The sequence below is a fragment of the Schistocerca piceifrons genome, chromosome 2, assembly GCF_021461385.2.
Source record: "Schistocerca piceifrons isolate TAMUIC-IGC-003096 chromosome 2, iqSchPice1.1, whole genome shotgun sequence".
Lineage (NCBI taxonomy): Eukaryota > Metazoa > Arthropoda > Insecta > Orthoptera > Acrididae > Schistocerca > Schistocerca piceifrons.
Window position 1 is genome coordinate 823,554,846 of NC_060139.1, and position 19,737 is coordinate 823,574,582.

The 19,737-nt window shown below is 40.4% G+C and overlaps 1 protein-coding gene and 2 non-coding genes across 3 annotated transcripts in view; 2 read left to right on the forward strand and 1 right to left on the reverse strand.

The window, feature by feature from the left end:
* Positions 1–19,737, forward strand: part of LOC124777682 (NADP-dependent malic enzyme-like) — a 144,549-nt gene that overhangs the window by 104,671 nt on the left and 20,141 nt on the right. Inside the window, exons 3-8 of the mRNA XM_047253159.1 lie at positions 13,481–13,639; positions 14,386–14,567; positions 14,695–14,875; positions 14,971–15,099; positions 16,827–17,009; positions 17,769–17,994. Of these exons, the coding sequence (XP_047109115.1) occupies positions 13,481–13,639; positions 14,386–14,567; positions 14,695–14,875; positions 14,971–15,099; positions 16,827–17,009; positions 17,769–17,994 (1,060 nt within the window). The remainder of the gene's footprint in view (positions 1–13,480; positions 13,640–14,385; positions 14,568–14,694; positions 14,876–14,970; positions 15,100–16,826; positions 17,010–17,768; positions 17,995–19,737) is intronic.
* Positions 6,230–6,304, reverse strand: Trnas-cga. Its single transcript has one exon. It is a non-coding gene; the product is annotated as a tRNA-Ser (tRNA).
* On the forward strand, positions 6,520–6,594 carry Trnas-cga. The gene has a single exon. It is a non-coding gene; the product is annotated as a tRNA-Ser (tRNA).

The following is a 19,737-nucleotide window of genomic DNA, read 5'->3' on the forward strand; positions in this document are numbered from 1 at the left end:
ATGCATGCCTGGGCGGGGAACTGAACCCCAGGCCACCTGAAAGAGTCCAGCACCTTAGGCAAAGCGTCCCCTCACTCTGGCCCTTCGGATCAAGAACCACCGCACTGTCTTGTATTTGTAACCTCGGTTAAAAAGGCATGTTGAGCGTAGAAACAAAAAGTTTATAATGTGTTCAGATCCACAGAAAGACCGCAAATTGAGTCTAGACAGCCGCCTACAAACTAGATATACGTAGACAGATTTGCTCAGAGATCACATTGCTCTGACTTCCATATCAGAACCGGCTCATCTTTTAGTTTTTGCAGCGGAGTAATTAAAAGCCCCCGTCAAGTCTAAACGATTATTCCATACAGTTACTGGACTTTACTTTCAGAGAAGGAATGTGTCGCCTGCGCTTTTAAGATATTTGGTAGTTCAGCTTGACGATAGCTGGTTGTGAGAAAAGAGGGTGAGATGAAGCTTTGGACTATTGAAGTAGATTTCAACGTCAGGTGTTGGATCTTGGAGGACGGTCTCGCACTATTCATATGGCTCACTGGTTCGAATCGTACGGAGGTGAATTCTATAGATTCGAACACAGATCTACTCAACTAGGATGTCTGAGCGGCTACATAACCATTGATATTTGCAGGGAAAGGCGCCGCTTGGAACTACTGATAACTGGCGTATCACGATTTTTCAGCAGATTAAGTCTGCATCACAGCAACGGAGTTCCATATTTCGTGTCAAGAAGAAAAGGAAGATTACAACTGTGTGGTTCCGATACATTAGCCTAGCTAGTCGTGATCACTAAAGACAGAAATAGCAGATGGGTCCTCACTTTACAGCGGCTCAATATGGGGCACCATTTGTGACGCAACAAAAATCAGTACAATAGTCAAACTCTTGCCATAAGTCTCAACACTTGGATATCATCGACCAAATTAATTTTCTTTCTTGCAACTATCTCAAATTGACAGCGGAGGCGGGAGCACACGATTTTTAACATAACCCAGTTAAAAGGAACCACATGGAGTTAAGTAGGTGAACGTTGGCGCCACTGAAGAAGAGTCATTATGAGCAACACGTCCAACGCAATGCTGGAACAGTTCGGCGTTTATGTAATCACGATCGTCCGGAAGAAAGCATGGTGGAGCACCGTCTTGTTGCAAAGTGCAGTCTCCACTGACTCACTTGCAACATAACACACTTCTACATCATGTCCAAGTACATGGAACCAGTCATAGTTGTCTCCGCAAAGAAAAATTCGATATAAACTTCTGAAGAGGACGTGGCACAAAGGACGTAAACTTCAAGCGAATTCTGAATGTTTTCCACAGTTTCGCATTGGTTCCACATTCTGGATGACACGTCAAATGAGAATCGCTGATATTGTGATTGAGAGAACCATGGGAAAGCGTCAACGACTATGAATTTAACCAGTAGCTAGACTCGTAGAATATATAGGCATCAGTGATCCTATAATAGAAACATAATAACAGGTATATTCTAAACACAATAAAGTAAATATCATACCTCATAAACGTGGTTTTGATGAGCTTTGTATAATTGCTTTTCGTTTAAGTACCATATATTTCACAATTTAACTATGAACACCTTGGGAAATGGGAGGGTGTATAAAATATCGCACGGAATGATAACACTTATGGTGAAATTTCCGAGAGATTAAAACAAGCCCAGTTCTTCGCATGGTTTCCGTAAACCGTTTAGGCAAATGGCGAAAGGGTTCCGAACTTTTGCCTACCCTAATTATCCAGTCGTCGACGGGACGCTAAAATCAAATCCTCCTTCATTCCTTGCTCCCTTCTTTCATTCTTTAAGACCTCGGCAACTCGCAGACATTTCTCTTAATGGCCTTTTTTGCTTCTTTATCTCCCCTCCCTCCCCCTCATTCTGGCTACTGGCTGCTGTGTTTTGGGATAGTTACAAAAATTCCATACTTTTTTCGAAAACAGGTAGCCTTGTGTTCAAGAGTGTACACTGCTGCTGTCAATGAGAGTCGAAACATGTTCCAGATGACAATCAATTTATCACGTGAAATGTTCAGATGATATAGGGGCAGTACGAAAGGGGCTAGGTCACAAACAGTGATGTCTGAAATTGCAGTGTTATGTCTCGTTTCACTCAACCTACAAAGAGAGAGACAGGGTGCGCAGAGAGAATGATAATCTCTTATTACGAGTTTACACGCGATGGAGACAAGGAAAATCTTCTAGCTAAATGTAGCCTGAGGTAATAGCAACAGTGATGTGTCGATTCCGAAGTCTGCTAAAAGCGATAGCAAAATGTACTAAAAAAGTATTTCGGTCTAATTTATCCCTCCATACCTCATTATATGGGACTTCTTTAAAATTTTGGCTATCTACAAATATTTAATCTGATGTACATTTTTACAAAGTCTTCAAGAAGCTGAGCTAATTTACATTGTGGTCGGTTTGAAGCTGTATGTTCCACCGGAGTCGTTTCCATACGCCACAAAATTTTAATCAATGACGTTTGGATGCGCTGACTCCAGTAGAAGCTGTGAAGTCGAGCACAATAATTGGTTTGACAAAGAGTCATAGTGTTACTGGCTGTTTGCGCCGTAGCATTGTCCTACTGAAACAAAGTGTACCATAGCTGGCCTTCATGTGTAGTGTTTATAATTATTTATGTAGCTCACTCTGCTCATTAGGCCATGAAAGAATGTGATAGAGATTCTCTTACCTGTCATTATAAACATTATTGGTTAAAAACAGTCTTGGTTGCAATTTTTGTTTTTTATTTTTCAACGACGCGTTTCGCCTTATTTAGGCATCTTCAGGTTATCTTTTCTAAATGGACGCGAGAGGCACCAAGATCTGCATAACGCGTTCCCGTTCACAGGCGCGAGTAACAGTAAGATGGGGGGGGGGGGGGGGCTGTGAACGGGAACGCGTTATGCAGATCTTGGTGCCTCTCGCGTCCATTTAGAAAAGATAACCTGAAGATTCCTAAATAAGGCGAAACGCGTCACTGAAAAATAAAAAACAAAAATTTTAATCAAGTCTGTTTTTAACCAGTACTGTTAAACATTGATTTGCTGTATGCCACATATGGATTGGAGGGATTATAAACACTGACTTTTTTGCATGCGGAGGGGACTCCTGTAGCAGATGTGAATAATCTGCGATCCAATTGCGTGAATTCTGTTCGTTAACATATACAGGAATTCGACAAAAAGACGGAAGCACCACAGGCACAACACATTAGCAGGCCCAATACGGTTTAGAACATCCTGTTGAGATTCAAAACAGCTTCCAATCGTGACGGAGTGGGTAAATCAGGTTCTATATGGTTAACAGAGGTATCCTACCATACTTTCTGCAAAATAGTGGCAAAGACAGGTAACGATGACGGAGGTGGACAGCGATCAAACGTTCTTCTCTCCACAGTATACCACATAAGCTGAATAATACTGAGACCTGGTGATTGTGGTAGCCAGGGGAGATGCGACAATTCATCCTCGTGTTCACAAATGGAATCCTGGACGATGTGAGCGGTGTAAACAGGCACGTTGTCGTCTTGGGATACAGAATCACTGTTGGGGAACGAACATTGTCCCATGGGATGGACCTGATCAGCTAAAATGGTCACATAATCCCTGGCAGTAACGCGCTCCAGCAGAGCAACCATGGAATACAACGATATGGTTGCTTAAATCGTCACAAAACCCTCGCAGTTTTTCACTCTTAGGACATAAACTCAGCCACATGTTGAAAACAGTACGCAACAAGACTCATCCGAACAAAGGACTTTCTTACATTGCTTCATAGTCCAGGTTTTATGGCTTCGGCATCGCGTTTTCCTGTTACGGGGAACTGCATCACTGAAGCGTGTTTTGGAATTCTAGTTAAAGCTGCAATTTACAGCTTACGGAGCCCCTTTACTGTTGTTTTGGTGCTGACAGAGCTCGCGAGTGCGACACTCGGGTCTGCAGCGACTTTCACAGCTGTTGTCCGCTTACTTCTCGTCGCAGTCTACTTTAATAACCGTGTGTTGCGATCACTCAACACACACTTTTGTCCGCGTTGTGACTTAGCTTTCGCTGTATGCTGTGTAAATCTCGGATCTTGAAGCACCACACATTTCGGCCACCTTGTTACGGAAGTATCCACCATAGGAGCATCAACAATTTGCCCACGTTAGAATTCACTCATAACTACACAGAACGCTGTTCTGACCACAACTAACACTCGTAGCCTATTATGGACAATCCAGTGGTGCCGTTCGTGGCCAGAGACAACAGCGCAACCTGCAGCTTGGCTAGCATCTGAATTTATGTTCAAACATGTGTTTCTTGCGGTGTTTTCAGATTTTTGTCCAGTCCCTGAACATCGAGGTAGATTACACACCATGTCGGCCCGAAATAAATCTTAGTTCTGCCCCATCTGGTGTTACTACTGAAGACATGAACAAACAACAGAAGGCTACACGTTTTCTGTTTCCATCTTCCTGGGAACAACGAATGCACAACACATATTCTGTGTGGATGCGTCGTCATACACCTTGGAAATGCTGTATGGTCACTACTATTATAGTGGGAGACCGTACAGCCTACATATGTGTCGTGCAGACTTAGTAGCATCTCAAAGCATAAGCAGTTCGTTTGCATGTCAATCAAGTTTTGCAGTGTTAGCACTCCTTTCTTCTGGATCTTGTCGTACAACCGCTTGCTGTTGGACTGGATTGATGTATCCTTAATATACTTCTCTGTAAATTAAGGCTTTTTCGGTTTCTGAGTAGCTGACACTTCAAAGGTACTAGGTGAGGATGAATACTCGATTGTAATGTGTTACGGTACACATCTTTTTCTCAATTAATGGAAGATAACACCTACAAAAAGAAAAGAAAACGTAAAACATTCCTGTGTGTTTTGCGCTGAATGGAGAAGTAGACCTCAGATTTAACGAAAATGGCTCTGAGGGTATTTACTACAGTCAGTAGCCATTAAATTCGGCGGAGCAGAATGTGAGTTGATTAAGTGTAGGTAATTTAGGTAATTTTTTTCCTAGGAGGAGGGGGCAGAAGGTAGTTGACACACCTAATGCCTCATCTCTCCTCTCCTCAACTTCCCCCCCGCCCCCCCCCCCCCCATCCAATTCACTGGATACGCCCAAAATTCTAACATATTCCGTCGGAAGGGAAACAATCAATATCGGGGTGGGTGAACTCTCGCTACTTGATAACTTATGCAAATACTGTTCGATAGCGAGGTGGGCAAACAACGCTATTTCATCCTTTCACTGAGCGGGTTGATAAAGTTATTAAGTCAGCGGACTTCTATTACAAATATTTTCGCTGAATCACTTCGCGCGAGTGGTTTTCTCTATAACGATGCGTGCCAGCTAGTGCTCTGAGTTGTAGTGCACTCAATGCCGGGGAGACTCTCCTGCTATTCTTCCCATTCTTCTTTGCGTTAAATGCCGCGGTTGAAATTTTTAATGTAGAAGACTTAAAGGAAATCCTAGTGACATCCTCAGCTTTAACCGCAGTGCTTCTTTGGCTGAATTCAAAGTGACCATGCCAACTTGAACAGATTCAGGGTCAAATTGACATCCATATTTGCTAGAATCATGTCCGGAACAGAAGTGTAGTGTTCACACTTCACTCGGAGGAGGAGGAGGAGGAGGAGGAGGAGGAGATTAGTGTTTAACGTCCCATCGACAACGAGGTCATTAGAGACGGAGCACAAGCTCGGATTAGGGAAGGATGGGGAAGGAAATCGGCCGTGCCCTTTCAAAGGAACCATCCCGGCATTTGCCTGAAGTGATATAGGGAAATCACGGAAAACCTAAATCAGCATGGCCGGACGCGGGATTGAACCGTCGTCCTTCCGAATGCGAGTACAGTGTGCTAACCACTGCGCCACCTCGCTCGGTACTTCACTCGTCTACCATTGAAGGAGTAGAATGATAACCAACTTTTCGTAATCAAATATCATCAAGAACACATCTCCTGTATCTAATCCCACTATGAACGCTTATCGTATAATCTTCTAGTAAATCAGTAGGCTACTATAGACACGCACAATTCTTCTGCAACACAGAGTAGCAATGATTTAGATCATTCTGTTGTAGAAAACCACAGGTACACGCGGTTTTTCTATACGTTAAAACTCGAAATGGAAAGAATTTAAATACCAGAATGAGATTTTCACTCTGCAGCGGAGTGTGCGCTGATATGAAACTTCCTAGCAGATTAAAACTGTGTGCCCGACCGAGACTCGAACTCGGGACCTTTGCCTTTCGCGGGCAAGCGCTCTACCAACTGAGCTACCGAAGCACGACTCACGCCCGGTACTCACAGCTTTACTTCTGCCAGTACCTCGTCTCCTACCTTCCAAACTTTACAGAAGCTCTCCTGCGAACCTTGCAGAACTAGCACTCCTGAAAGGTTCGCAAGGTTCCTGCAAGGTTCGCAGGAGAGCTTCTGTAAAGTTTGGAAGGTAGGAGACGAGGTACTGGCAGAAGTAAAGCTGTGAGTACCGGGCGTGAGTCGTGCTTCGGTAGCTCAGTTGGTAGAGCGCTTGCCCGCGAAAGGCAAAGGTCCCGAGTTCGAGTCTCGGTCGGGCACACAGTTTTAATCTGCTAGGAAGTTTCAGAATTTAAATAGTTTCTCAAATATAGACCACAAGTCCGCTAGGATACGAGTCGACCATTTATTGGCATTTTCTGTAAGGAGAGACTATCGGGCAAGTTCCTCATAGACGATAAGTCTCGAATGTGTGGTAAACGAAGAAACATACCATGCTATAGCAACATAAGTTACGCTTTGGCACACATGTGGAATGTCGAAATAGATTCATGCCTCGAATTATGATACACTGGTATTTTTTAAATCAGTGCCTACGTTTTAAAAATTGTTTCAAGTATTGTAAATCCTGTCTTCAGCACACACCCGGGTCCATATTTCAACATGAAGATGCCTCATCACTTACTTTTCGTTGCATCGAAGCCTCCATTGGTTCTTGCCCATTGGACTACCTTGTAATAGACTGCATGCCTGTGGGTTGGGATAACGTAGAAACTGATCTGAACGTATGCTGCAGAATATTTTTCAGCTAACAGTAGATCTATATGAAATGAGCTTGGTACACTGTTCCTGTGAAGCACATAGACAACTATGATTCGATGCTTTGACTTATGGGAGGTCTTACAGCAAATTAAAAAAATAATGATAGAAAGGACATGGACGATCTTAAGACAAACATTTATACATAAAAGGAAATAATGCATTATTAATTGAAATGTTATTTTTACGTAATACTATGAGGCTATAGTGAGTCATCTATCCTGAGAAGCGCGATTTATTAGTTCGTTGACGCACTCACATCCTCCTCCTTATATAGATGGCTCTGAGCACTATGGGACTCAACTGCTGAGGTTATTAGTCCCCTAGAACTTAGAACTAGTTAAACCTAACTAACCTAAGGACATCACAAACATCCATGCCCGAGGCAGGATTCGAACCTGCGACCGTAGCGGCCTTGCGGTTCCAGACTGCAGCGTGACGCACTCACACAGTCCAGTGTCTGTAAATACTTAAAGTTAGAGCTTTTGCCTTTTAGTTTTTTGTGATTCTTGTAAGGCCCGTTACGTCGCCTCTCCTTTCAACAGTTATTCACCTCATACCTGTTAGCCGTTATGGAGGAGAATCTGACGCCGACGTTGCTGAGTCGTCTTAGTCTGGAACTGGCTTGGATTGAAATATTCGACGATTAACTAACTCACAAACACTTGTATATTTTTAATGTATATTTTGCATGTAAATTATGCAGTATACTCTTCCATTTTCTCATACAAATCAAGAGTTTTGTACAGCACACACCCGTTTCGTCAGAATAAGAAGAAATACCGTCTGGGAAAGGTAACAAAAAAGGTAGTCATGATTCACTTTTCCTTTTCCAGTAATTGCTCTCTGACAATGCTTGTACTATGTTTCCTGTATAAAATCGCTGTTATGTTTCCCTAAAAAATACGTGCTTCTCCTTACAAATTTTTAGAATGACCTTTTTCATAAAATTTTTATCACATACGAAGTAGTTTCACAGCCTTAACAGAGCTTTTTTTGGAGTAAGGAAAAGTATCTTCATTTATAGAATATTAATTGCATGAACCGGATCTTTTATTTTTGTCATCAGCTGCCATGTCTAGAATACATATAAATCGCGCGTTTTTAATAAACGTTTAGAACTATAGGAGATACACCATGTTCTACTTTCTTTGTAGATATAGAGTTTGCAAATAGCAGGAAATTATTTCTGCAGGAATGTGCTGAATATCCATTTCTCTCTGGCGTTGCAGTCCCATCATTCTAGGGCTTAGTATTGATCGCAGATGAATTATTTATAAACGCCAGTAAGCAGCGTGAGAATGCTGATGGTATCTTTTCCACCAGGCGTTGCATTGTCTCGATGTCCTTGGCTATGAACTTTCCTGGTCTAAATACTGTGGTTAATAGCACAGGCGTAACAATCAGATTGCTATACTGCTCAAGCTTCCTGGTAAACCTCGACTGGATAACACTGATACATTTACTTACCAGAGGCGTCTTTCAGGCAACCAATTTTCGTAACGTTTGTTCCAGGTGTTTTCAGTATTTGCGTGTTCTGCTTTTGACGACGTCGTATAATCGTGAAATTTGTCAAGCAATGATTTTCCATAGCAGAAAAAAGTGGACTTTCAATCGTGATTATTAAAGCTACCTCGTCAAAATACGCATTATCAGTTTTAGATGCTTTCTGTGGCATTCAACATCGCATTCCCCAAAAAATTGTTCTGCCAGAGATTTAGTGATACTGCACTAAAACTACCTTCACTGTATTGACCAAAATTCTACTTTATTTAACTGGTTTTACTTACCACAAATGGAGCTGCTAAAATCTGGCCTAAAAATTTTTTGTTGATATACTTTCACATCAAACTAGGTGGACCGCTAAGCGAAACAATTGTATAATGATAATCCGTTTGAATTAAGGTTAGCGACAAGCTAGCACACATAGCGCCATTCCTGTGACCCTTTTTTGTATTCCTTTGAGTGATTTAAAGTTACGACAGTGTGCCGCATTTCTGTCAAGTTTACGTAAGCAATTTTTAATGTTGAGTACATTCTGATACGCCTGTGTCTATTCGTTACATGCCGACGAATGTTGCAGTGGAAAGTATCCAGTTTCCACAGCTCAGCACAACCTAAAACATGTTGTCCAAATCTGTGATTCGCGACGCTTTCCTATGTAGCATAGCCCTATTGAATGTCGAGATATTTTGTTCTGTCCAAAGTTATAAGCTTATTTTATGTGAAAGTACAGTAATATGATTTTTTAAATATGTATTCCTGAATAGGGACCCTACGGTTCATTAGTGCTACGGGCCCTGTGCGACTTTGCCCTAGTGTTGACTGTTTGTTCACTTTCCAGATATGTTCTTTTAATTGTGTTACCTTCGAAGGAGGACTCATTGAAGTCAATTCGTTCTTTCCTTTGGTCCAAACATTCCTCCATTTCTCCCCCAGTGAGACTGCAATTTCCGCCCGAGGGATTGGGGGGGGGGGGGGGGGGCAAACTAGGCCCACTCGTCCATTGGGTTGATGACTTTGATTAAACTTGTCACAGTGTAAGCAAAGCAGCTCAGGATCAGCTGTGAGGTAATACACAAAGAGAGGTAGAGGTTTAGTGTATGATCGTTAATTGTCTGTGTTTATTACTCTACGTTAGTATTTTTTTGTGACATATATTTTATTTCAAATACTTTTTTGTTAAGATTGTGATTTCCAGTTTAGGAATTGGCGACACTAGCTCTGAGGCTGCTTCGAGATCTTCTTTACGTGTATGAAATAGCATCCTTCCTTATAACGCTAAAGTATTGAATTGCGTTATTGAACAATTGAAAATCCAGGATGGAATGTAAAAATGTTATGAAAAGGATAGTTGCTACTCATCATATAGCCGAGATGCTGAGTCTCAGATAGGCATAACAAAAAGATTGTCAGAAAGTCAGTTTTCGGCCAACAAGGCCTTCGTCGAAAATAGACAACATACACACACTTACGCAAACCCAACTCACACACACATGACCACAGTGTCTGGCTGCTTGAGTATAAGGAAAAATGTGGTCACAGAGAAACACTACCAGACAGCAGAATATCAGTCATAGATTAAAAATGCAAACTGAAGAGCAGAAAAAACATCCAATAAGTTTCCCAATGGTTGGCAGACTCCTGGTACAGTCAGTGACACCAACATGACGGCTGATGAAACTTATTCGTGCCGAGAGACTGCGCCGCGTCAACGCCACCAGTGAAGTAGTGTTGAAACACAAGTGAACTGATATTAGGGGATAAAGATACCTACAGTTGTTCACATGAAGGGACTTCTCAAAATCTTTTGTTTGTTTCCATTAGTTCTCTGACGTACAGTTGTTTTGTTAGCACTTGTTGTGACAATTTCTTGTGAGACTTAAGCCTAGTTTACACGATGACACTAGGTTGCATGCAACTGCGCTGCTGGCCACAGCGCAGGCGCGCCACGCATTTGCGCAACTCGTTGGTGAAACTGAACACTTTCGGCGTGTTCCAACTTTGGCGACACTAGCTGCACGAGTTTTGAGGTTATGTGTGTTCGTAGGGGAGCGGAGAATAACGTTCGCTTTTTAGATATCTATGCTTTGCATAGGTGTTGTGGGATTTCAGTGATGCTGATAACAAAAATAAGCAACATATTGTTGCCGCTGAGACCGTCATGTGCGATAATAACATCGATGGTTTGACAATATTTCAGCTTCAAGGCAAAATTTATTGAGTTAGGAGCACATATACAACCGAATTAAGAAAAATACAAACAAGTGTAATTCTAGCTGTGGCAATGCTCTCGTCTACAAGACTAAAATCCCATCGTTCGAGTTGGCCAACTCTTTGTCAAGGAATATTGTTGACAGGAGGGAAGGCTATACAAATACAAGAAGCTGCATTCTTCATTGGATACTCATCTATTTAAAACGTCGCTGCAGTGCTTCCCATTCACATATGTTAGAATTTTGAAATATTGCCACTGTACAGATCTATTTTCAAGACAGTAGTTTGCAAACCATTCATTTCTTAATACGGCCTGCTTCGAATTACTGCTGTTAATGTTAATAATTATTACCGTACTGTTAATAATTATTAGGCCTAGTGTTAACGAAAAAGCGTCATCACCAACTAAAACCGCATCTTATAGCATGCCGAGTGATCTCGATTGTAATGCATGCAATGTGATATGTAATTTCGGTTCTGGCGACAGTGCTTCATGCATTACAATATCTTCATTCCTTATCGCATAATTAACTCTAGTTCTGGTGACATTCTAAGACAATTAAAATAACTTCTTGGATCTACCGTTATAAATTATTTCAGCAAGGATGCTGAGCAACCGAGCTGACGTCTTTTCTTCATCCAGTCACGAATCGAAACACGTTTCTTAATGTTTTATTGTGCAGCGATTCCACGCAACAAGTTTCAACTCCATCACAACTCCTGCGACTTGCAGCTGCCAAAACTTTCATTTCAGACACGACTCAGGAACCCACAAAACGACGAAACTGAAGTGTATACTGGTTTTGCCGTGTCTAGTCAAATATGAAACAATTTGCGTGCGACTCATTCCACGCAACTAATGGCGCAACCCAATGTCGTCGTGTAAACTAGGCTTTAGTGTGTTACGGAAACCTATATTTCACGAATCAGCGTGCAGTGCAGTGGACTTGCAATTTCCTTTTGGAAGGGAATTTGCCTATGATAACTACCGGTGACCGTTTTGAAGGTTTCCACCATCGTTTCACACGTAACACACAGAATCTCACAAGTTTGGTGTTGGTTTGATTGAGATCTTGTCAGTCGCGTGCCGGTACTGTTCAAATGAAGAAAGTTTTCTCACAGTCAAGTGGAGATGACTTTGAGTATGAAGAAACGATAGAGCACCCGAGTTGCCCCGAATTGCTAAAACAGCGGGCGTGAGTACGCTGAAAGCTGCACGTAGCCTACGCCGCTCAGCGGTTCACGCTTTCTCAGTTCCGCGTAATGTCATTCCACTGTTTACCGCGAATACTTGCCGTGTCTCCTCGCACGTCTCGCACACACCGTGTTTAACGTTATTCTACCACCTTCCAGTCGCCGGTGGTCAAGATCACCTTCAATAGTTGGTAATAAAGAAAATATGAAACAAATGATTTTTGTTATGGTGCAATTGTTCATTGTTATGTACCTCGACCAACAAATGGAGGCCAGGAAAGAATAATTTTCACTTGTCAGTTAATGATCTTCCGCTTTCATTTATATGAATGGTCAAGGCTGTGTTCTAGCAAAGTGGGCACCCAACAGTCTCTTAGCAGTCCCCCGAGATACTGTCACGAACTTTTCCATATATTCGTGTGTGAAGAAACCTAACAAATTAGTGTTTCTGAGCATTGTTGACGCTAGTTTAAAAATGCTGACGTCCATAGAGCATGCTGGTAAATTGCTAGCACAGTTTTTTTGGCCGTAACTCGACGGCAGACAGGTCATATATATTGTCCTTTTTTTTCATCATAATCACTACACTCCAAACTGCTTATCAGTTACCCAAGTGACAATTACACTTAAGAGACAATCCTTCCATTTCACAAAGGGAAGATGCCCAGTAGATGTGAACAAGGGAAACATTTTCAATATGGTCACCCGATGCCCAAGAGGATATCTCAGCCAACAATACAACTGAGCGTTTACATTGGCAGCTGAATTACTTAGAGTAGTTGTTCTAATTGAACACCATACACAGTGTTAAATTCTGTAGGCTATTAATAGTAAGTCTGTTGAAATTTTAGTGTGTCTTGCAGTACATAAAGACAATTTACAATACTGAGCACTCAGGGCTACTTCCCCTGCCTGCATCGTTTTATCTCCTTCACAGGTCACGTGTTTTCTTTGCTTGGTTGGTAATAATTCATCACCACCAACCTAGATGATTGGCAGAAAATTCTTTTACCAACTGTATCTGAAATTTGTTGCTGATAACAGCAATATGGAAATCTCAATCCTAACCACAAACAATTTGGAATTGAAATTTCGTGGTCTGGCCTGATCAGAAACCCTGAAATCCAAGCTTACTTCTCAGTGATGGATATGAGCGGCAGTATGGGAGATTTGACAGCGATCTAACTGATCTGATGATGCAACACATTGTGAAAAAGAATCCATGTAGAATAAATAAACATAATCGCTAAATAAACACATAGTGCTAGCTACATGGACATTATCAGACATATTTTGAAATAATTTGGGACCATAAGTTCATTGCTTTATTTGTATAATAATTAAGTGAAAAGAGGAAAATGTGGAAAATAGCAAACTAAACTATCAATGAATTGGAACCCACAGTAAGAAGTGACATACTAGATAAGGGAGAAACCCGAAGCAATTTTTATTAATCTTTTCCTCTTTTTCTTTGCAGGGCATGGCCTTTACCCTACAAGAAAGACAACAGTTAGGGATTCATGGACTATTACCCCCGAGAATTAAAACTCAGGAGGAGCAGATGGAGCTGTGCATGCTTAATGTACAACGCTATCCAGATGATCTGAACAAGTATATTTACCTCATGGGACTCCAGGTGAGTGAAGATTTACAAAAACTGAGTTGTATGCCACTCAGATGTAGACAAAACACATTTTACAATGTAAGATATAATTCTGTACTTTAGCTGTCCAGCAAAGTGATCTCATGCTAGATATTTCTTGAATTAAGACCATAGTTACTTTCCTTTTTGTGGTACATGTCATTATATCACTTGACTAATACTTTACTGTACCCAATAACAATGGATACAGCGCATTACTGCTTGTGATGGGTCCTGTTTTCGAAGTTGTTTGAGCATGATGCTTGTTTTCAGTGTAGTGTTTCATTTGCCATGAAACAGACTAAAATTTCTAAAGGATATCGCATAAGGTTATCAAGGATTGCATCAATATTCACTTAATTTCAAATCTAATAGATGAGTTTTCATTCTTCAGGTACTGTCCGTATAACAGAAACAAACAGAACTAGTTATGAGAACTCATATTTCTGAGTATCCTTTCAAATTTTTAAATTATTTTTATTTTTTATTTATGCAAAACTCAAGAAGAAGAGATTGAAATCAGAAGAGGCCAGATACTATTGCTATAAGTAAAATAATGTTACATGGTTTGAAAAAAAAATTGCTTATGTTGTGCATTGTCCTGTATCATAATTACCAGTTTACCATCATTTCTATTAACTGCATAACAACAAGTGTTGTAGTTATATAGTACAGTATTAATGAATTTGTTAAACTGGACCAAGTATGTAATAAATAATTGTTTTTTGATACCTCAACAGGACCGAAATGAGAAACTGTTTTACCGGTTCTTATCAGAAAATGTGCAAACAATGATGCCAATAGTATACACACCAACTGTAGGCCTAGCCTGCCAGAATTATGGTCTCATATACAGGAGGCCACGTGGTTTATTTATTACTATTCATGATAAAGGACATGTCTATGAAATTCTGAAGAACTGGTAAGAGCACACACATTACTTATTATGTGAACTGGTTTATGTATACTAGTAAACTTATATCTTCCTTCAATTGAAGTTTTTGTTTGATATATGTTAAGTTATATAGATCGTTTTATCCATTCCTCAGGCCTGAGTCTGACGTCAGAGCTATTGTAGTTACTGATGGAGAGAGAATTTTGGGTCTCGGTGACTTAGGGGCTTATGGAATGGGTATTCCAGTAGGCAAGCTGGCACTTTATACTGCACTAGCTGGAATTAAACCTCACCAATGCTTGCCAATTACACTGGATGTTGGGACCAATACACAGGTATGTCTAATAATATGCAAATGACTGACTCAAGATTCTTGATCTTATGTTTTGTGTGAACAACTTTTATGTGTTTACTGTGATGACTATTCCAGAAACTTCTCGATGATCCTCTCTACATTGGTCTGAGGCATAAGAGAATCACAGGGAAAGAATATGATGACTTTGTAGATGAATTCATGCAAGCTGTTGTGAAGCGATATGGTCAAAACACACTTATACAGGTAATTTGGTAGTCTTTTAAGTATGTTACTTTGGGCAACAATTTTTATGATAAAATTTAAAATAGATCATACTAAATTACTTTTTCTCACTAATGTGATACGTTGCAATTTACTGCTACCAAAATTGTTTTTATTAATATTATTTTGCAATGTAGTAAAGTACAGGTTATACGAGGGCAGTTCAATAAGTAATGCAACACATTTTTTTTCTGAAACAGGGGTTGTTTTATTCAGCATTGAAATATACCAGGTTATTCCCCAATCTTTTAGCTACACAACACTATTTTTCAACGTAATCTCCATTCAATGCTACGTCCTTATGCCACCTTGAAATGAGGGCCTGTATGCCTGCACGGTACCATTCCACTGGTCAACGTTGGAGCCAACGTCGTACTGCATCAATAACTTCTTCATCATCCGCGTAGTTCCTCCCACGGATTGCGTCCTTCATTGGGCCAAACATATGGAAATCCGACGGTGCGAGATCGGGGCTGTAGGGTGCATGAGGAAGAACAGTCCACTGAAGTTTTGTGAGCTCCTCTCGGGTTCGAAGACTTGTGTGAGGTCTTGCGTTGTCATGAAGAAGGAGAAGTTCGTTCAGATTTTTGTGCCTACGAACACGCTGAAGTCGTTTCTTCAATTTCTGAAGAGTAACACAATACACTTCAGAGTTGATCGTTTGACCATGGGGAAGGACATCGAACAGAATAACCCCTTCAGCGTCCCAGAAGACTGTAACCATGACTTTACCAGCTGAGGGTATGGCTTTAAACTTTTTCTTGGTAGGGGAGTGGGTGTGGCGCCACTCCATTGATTGCCGTTTTGTTTCAGGTTCGAAGTGATGAACCCATGTTTCATCGCCTGTAGCAATCTCTGACAAGAAATTGTCACCCTCAGCCACATGACGAGCAAGCAATTCCGCACAGATGGTTCTCCTTTGCTCTTTATGGTGTTCGGTTAGACAACGAGGGACCCAGCGGGAACAAACCTTTGAATATCCCAACTGGTGAACAATTGTGACAGCACTACCAACAGAGATGTCAAGTTGAGCACTGAGTTGTTTGATGGTGATCCGTCGATCATCTCGAACGAGTGTGTTCGCACGCTCCGCCACTGCAGGAGTCGCAGCTGTGCACGGTCGGCCCGCACGCGGGAGATCGGACAGTCTTGCTTGACCTTGCGGCGATGACGACACACACTTTGCCCAACGACTCACCATGCTTTTGTCCACTGCCAGATCACCGTAGACATTCTGCAAGCGCCTATAAATATCTGAGATGCCCTGGTTTTCCGCCAAAAAAAACTCGATCACTGCCAGTTGTTTGCAACGCACATCCGTTACAGACGCCATTTTAACAGCTCCGTACAGCGCTGCCACCTGTCAGAAGTCAATGAAACTATACGAGATGAAGCGGTAATGTTCGAAAATATTCCACAAGACATTTCCGGTTTTTTTCAACCAAAATTGGCCGAGAAAAAAAATGTGTTGCATTACTTATTGAACTGCCCTCGTAGTACAGTCATTTACAAACTAAAAATTTTGCTCCTGCCCTTGCCTCAATAGATAAGCCTATTGCTGAAGAATAGTTTAAAACATAGAATCTTCAAAACTACTGTTACATTATAATTTTACTGATTATATAATACCATTTGGATGGACTCATTATAATTATGTCAAACATTTTCCTCTCTCAACATTTGGTATGTTTTTCCTTATGTTGTTGCAGTTCGAAGACTTTGCAAACAGCAATGCCTTCCGCTTCCTTGAAAAGTACAGGGACAGATATTGCACATTCAATGATGACATCCAAGGGACAGCATCTGTAGCAGTGGCAGGTTTGCTGGCTTCACTTCGGGTCACAAAGACACGTCTTTCTGATCACACCATACTATTCCAGGGTGCTGGTGAGGTAAATTAACATATGTTCATAATTTTTACACATTAAGAAACATAATTAAAAATGTACATATAGCAGTCTTTATTTTCAAAACTTGATCAATTTCAAGAAATTATTAAGTTTGAACTCTATACAAACTTCTAAGAAATGTATTGTTTTGTTGTATTATTACATAAAGCTTCATGTAAACATAGTAGGAAAGTTCTAATAGAACATAAATTATTTAGGAATAAAGGAGACCACTCACCAAATAGCAAAATGCTGAGTCATTGACAGCAGAATGAGTTAACGAGGTTTCTATGTGAATGAGGTTTTTATGTGTTGGTTTGTTTGTACTGTGGCTCAAGAGAGGATTAATTCTGAAAGCTAGCAAGTTTTCCTCTGTTTTGTGTGTTCCTGTTGATGACTCATTGCTACCACTTTTCAGTGAGTGGTCTCCTTTACTCCTAAATTATTTAAAACTTTATGTTCAGAAATTTTTTAGAAGAACTGTGATATTCTTTCTAGATCATTGACATGTAGTAAAAACAAAAGTAAACAAAGAACAGAACTTATGGGGATGCCATTTTGATGGTCTCTAACATGGGATATGTAATATGGAGAAATACTACTAATACTCCAGAACTAAGCTACATCTAAATTGTAATCAAATTATTTTTTAATGGGCATGAAAATCTTAACCATTCTATTTTTACATCAGCACAAGTGCAAAAATAGTTTTAAAAATTGTCACCACTGAAACATTACACAGTTAAAGAATTATTTCCGTAGGCCTCTCTTGGAATAGCTGGGCTCTGTGTGATGGCAATGCAGAAGGAAGGAACATCACTTCAAGATGCAAGAGACAGAATCTGGATGGTGGACTCCAAAGGTCTGATTGTGAAAGATAGACCAGAAGGTGGAGTTACAGGACACAAAGTGGAGTATGCAAAGAATCATCAGCCCATCAAAAATCTGGAAGATATAGTCAAAACAATACGCCCTACTGTTCTCATAGGTAACTATTGTCTTTAAACATTCTGGGACTTGAAAGGTACTTCAATATTTTGTATGACTTGATATTTAGTTAGTACAAATGACATTTATCAGTTCAGCTGTCTCCTTACTCTTCAGGTAATTTTTCATTGTTAAGGAACTGGATACTGTTATTTAATATCTATGTGACTTAAAATTTGTTTAAGGTTAACAATTTCAATTTTAGTGGAAACAGATTCTGCATGCAAGTGGCCACAAATGGCGAAGTAAACAGCTATGGTTGACAGCATCAGTGGTCTTTTGTTTGTGGCTCTGATTACGATCTTCATGCATATTCTTCAATATCTGGTAGTTCATCAGCCATGCTGTTTAATACTTTAATAATCACTGTACAGTAGGTGCACAAGGCAGAAATAGTTAACAAAACATTTTGTGGTGCTTACTTCTTGACACATAAGAAGACAATGCTGAGAAACTAAATACAATGGAGTCTTAGTCACACATATACATAGCATATGTATTCCAGCTCTTGTGCTCACTAACGCCTGTTCCTTGCTAGGTTAAAGAATGCCAAGTAATTTTAAACAAAGTGAACAACTTTCTCATACAAATGCCTCCACTCACTAGTAGATTGAAATGGTTACTTTTAGATATATAATTACAGTTGATGAAATTCCAGATAAATGAAGCTCCATGATCTGAAATACATTTCTTTGTTCTCAATTTGAAAACAGTTACAGAAGATGTGCACAGTAGGTGGAAGAAAGTATAGGTCACACTCTCTTGGAAGAAGTGTGGTAGAAGTGATCCACAAAGCTACCATCAAGCATCTTTGACACCAGTTTGTTGTATTTTAGAATATATTCTGAGCTTAAACATAATGAGGTATTTGAAACATAATGAACACCTCCATGACAACCAGCATGGGTTCTGAAAACATCAGTGATATGAAACCCAATTCACACTTTTCTCGCATGACATACTGAAAGCTTTGGATCAAGGCAGTCAGACAGATGCAGTATTTCTTTATTTCCTAAAATCATTTGAATCAGTGCCACACCTATGCTTACTATCAAAAGTATGTTTGAGTTGGGTACTTAATGACATTTGTGATTGGACTGATGACTTTCCAGTAGGGAGGATGGGAGTCATCAACAGATATAGAAGTAACTTCGCATATGACTCAGGGAAATTTGTTGGGACTCTTGATGTTATGTTGTATATTAATGACCTAGCAGACTGTGTTATCATAACCTCAGACTTTTTGCAGATGATGCAGTTATCTATAATGAAATATTGTCTGAAAGAAGCGACATAAATATGCAATCAGATATTGATAAGATTTCAAAGTGGTGCAGAGATTGGCAATGTTCTTTAAATGTTAAGAAATTTAAAATCGTGCACTTCACAAAATGGAAAAAAAAACTAGGATCCCATGACTGTAGTGTCAATGAGTTACAGTTGGAATCTGTCAACTTGTACAAATTCCTCGGTTTAACTCTTTGTAGGGATATGAAGCAGGCTGATCACATAGCCTGTTATGAGAAAAGCAGGTGGTAGGCTTCGGTTTATTGGTAGAACAGTGGGGAAACACAAGTAGTCTTCAAAGAACATTGCTTACAAATCACTCATGTTACACATCCTACAATATTACTCAAGTCTGTGGAACCCATATCAAATAGGACTAACAGGGATATTGAATGTATGTGGAGAAGGGCAGTGTGAACGGTCACAGGTGTATTCAATCCATGGGAGAGCATCACGG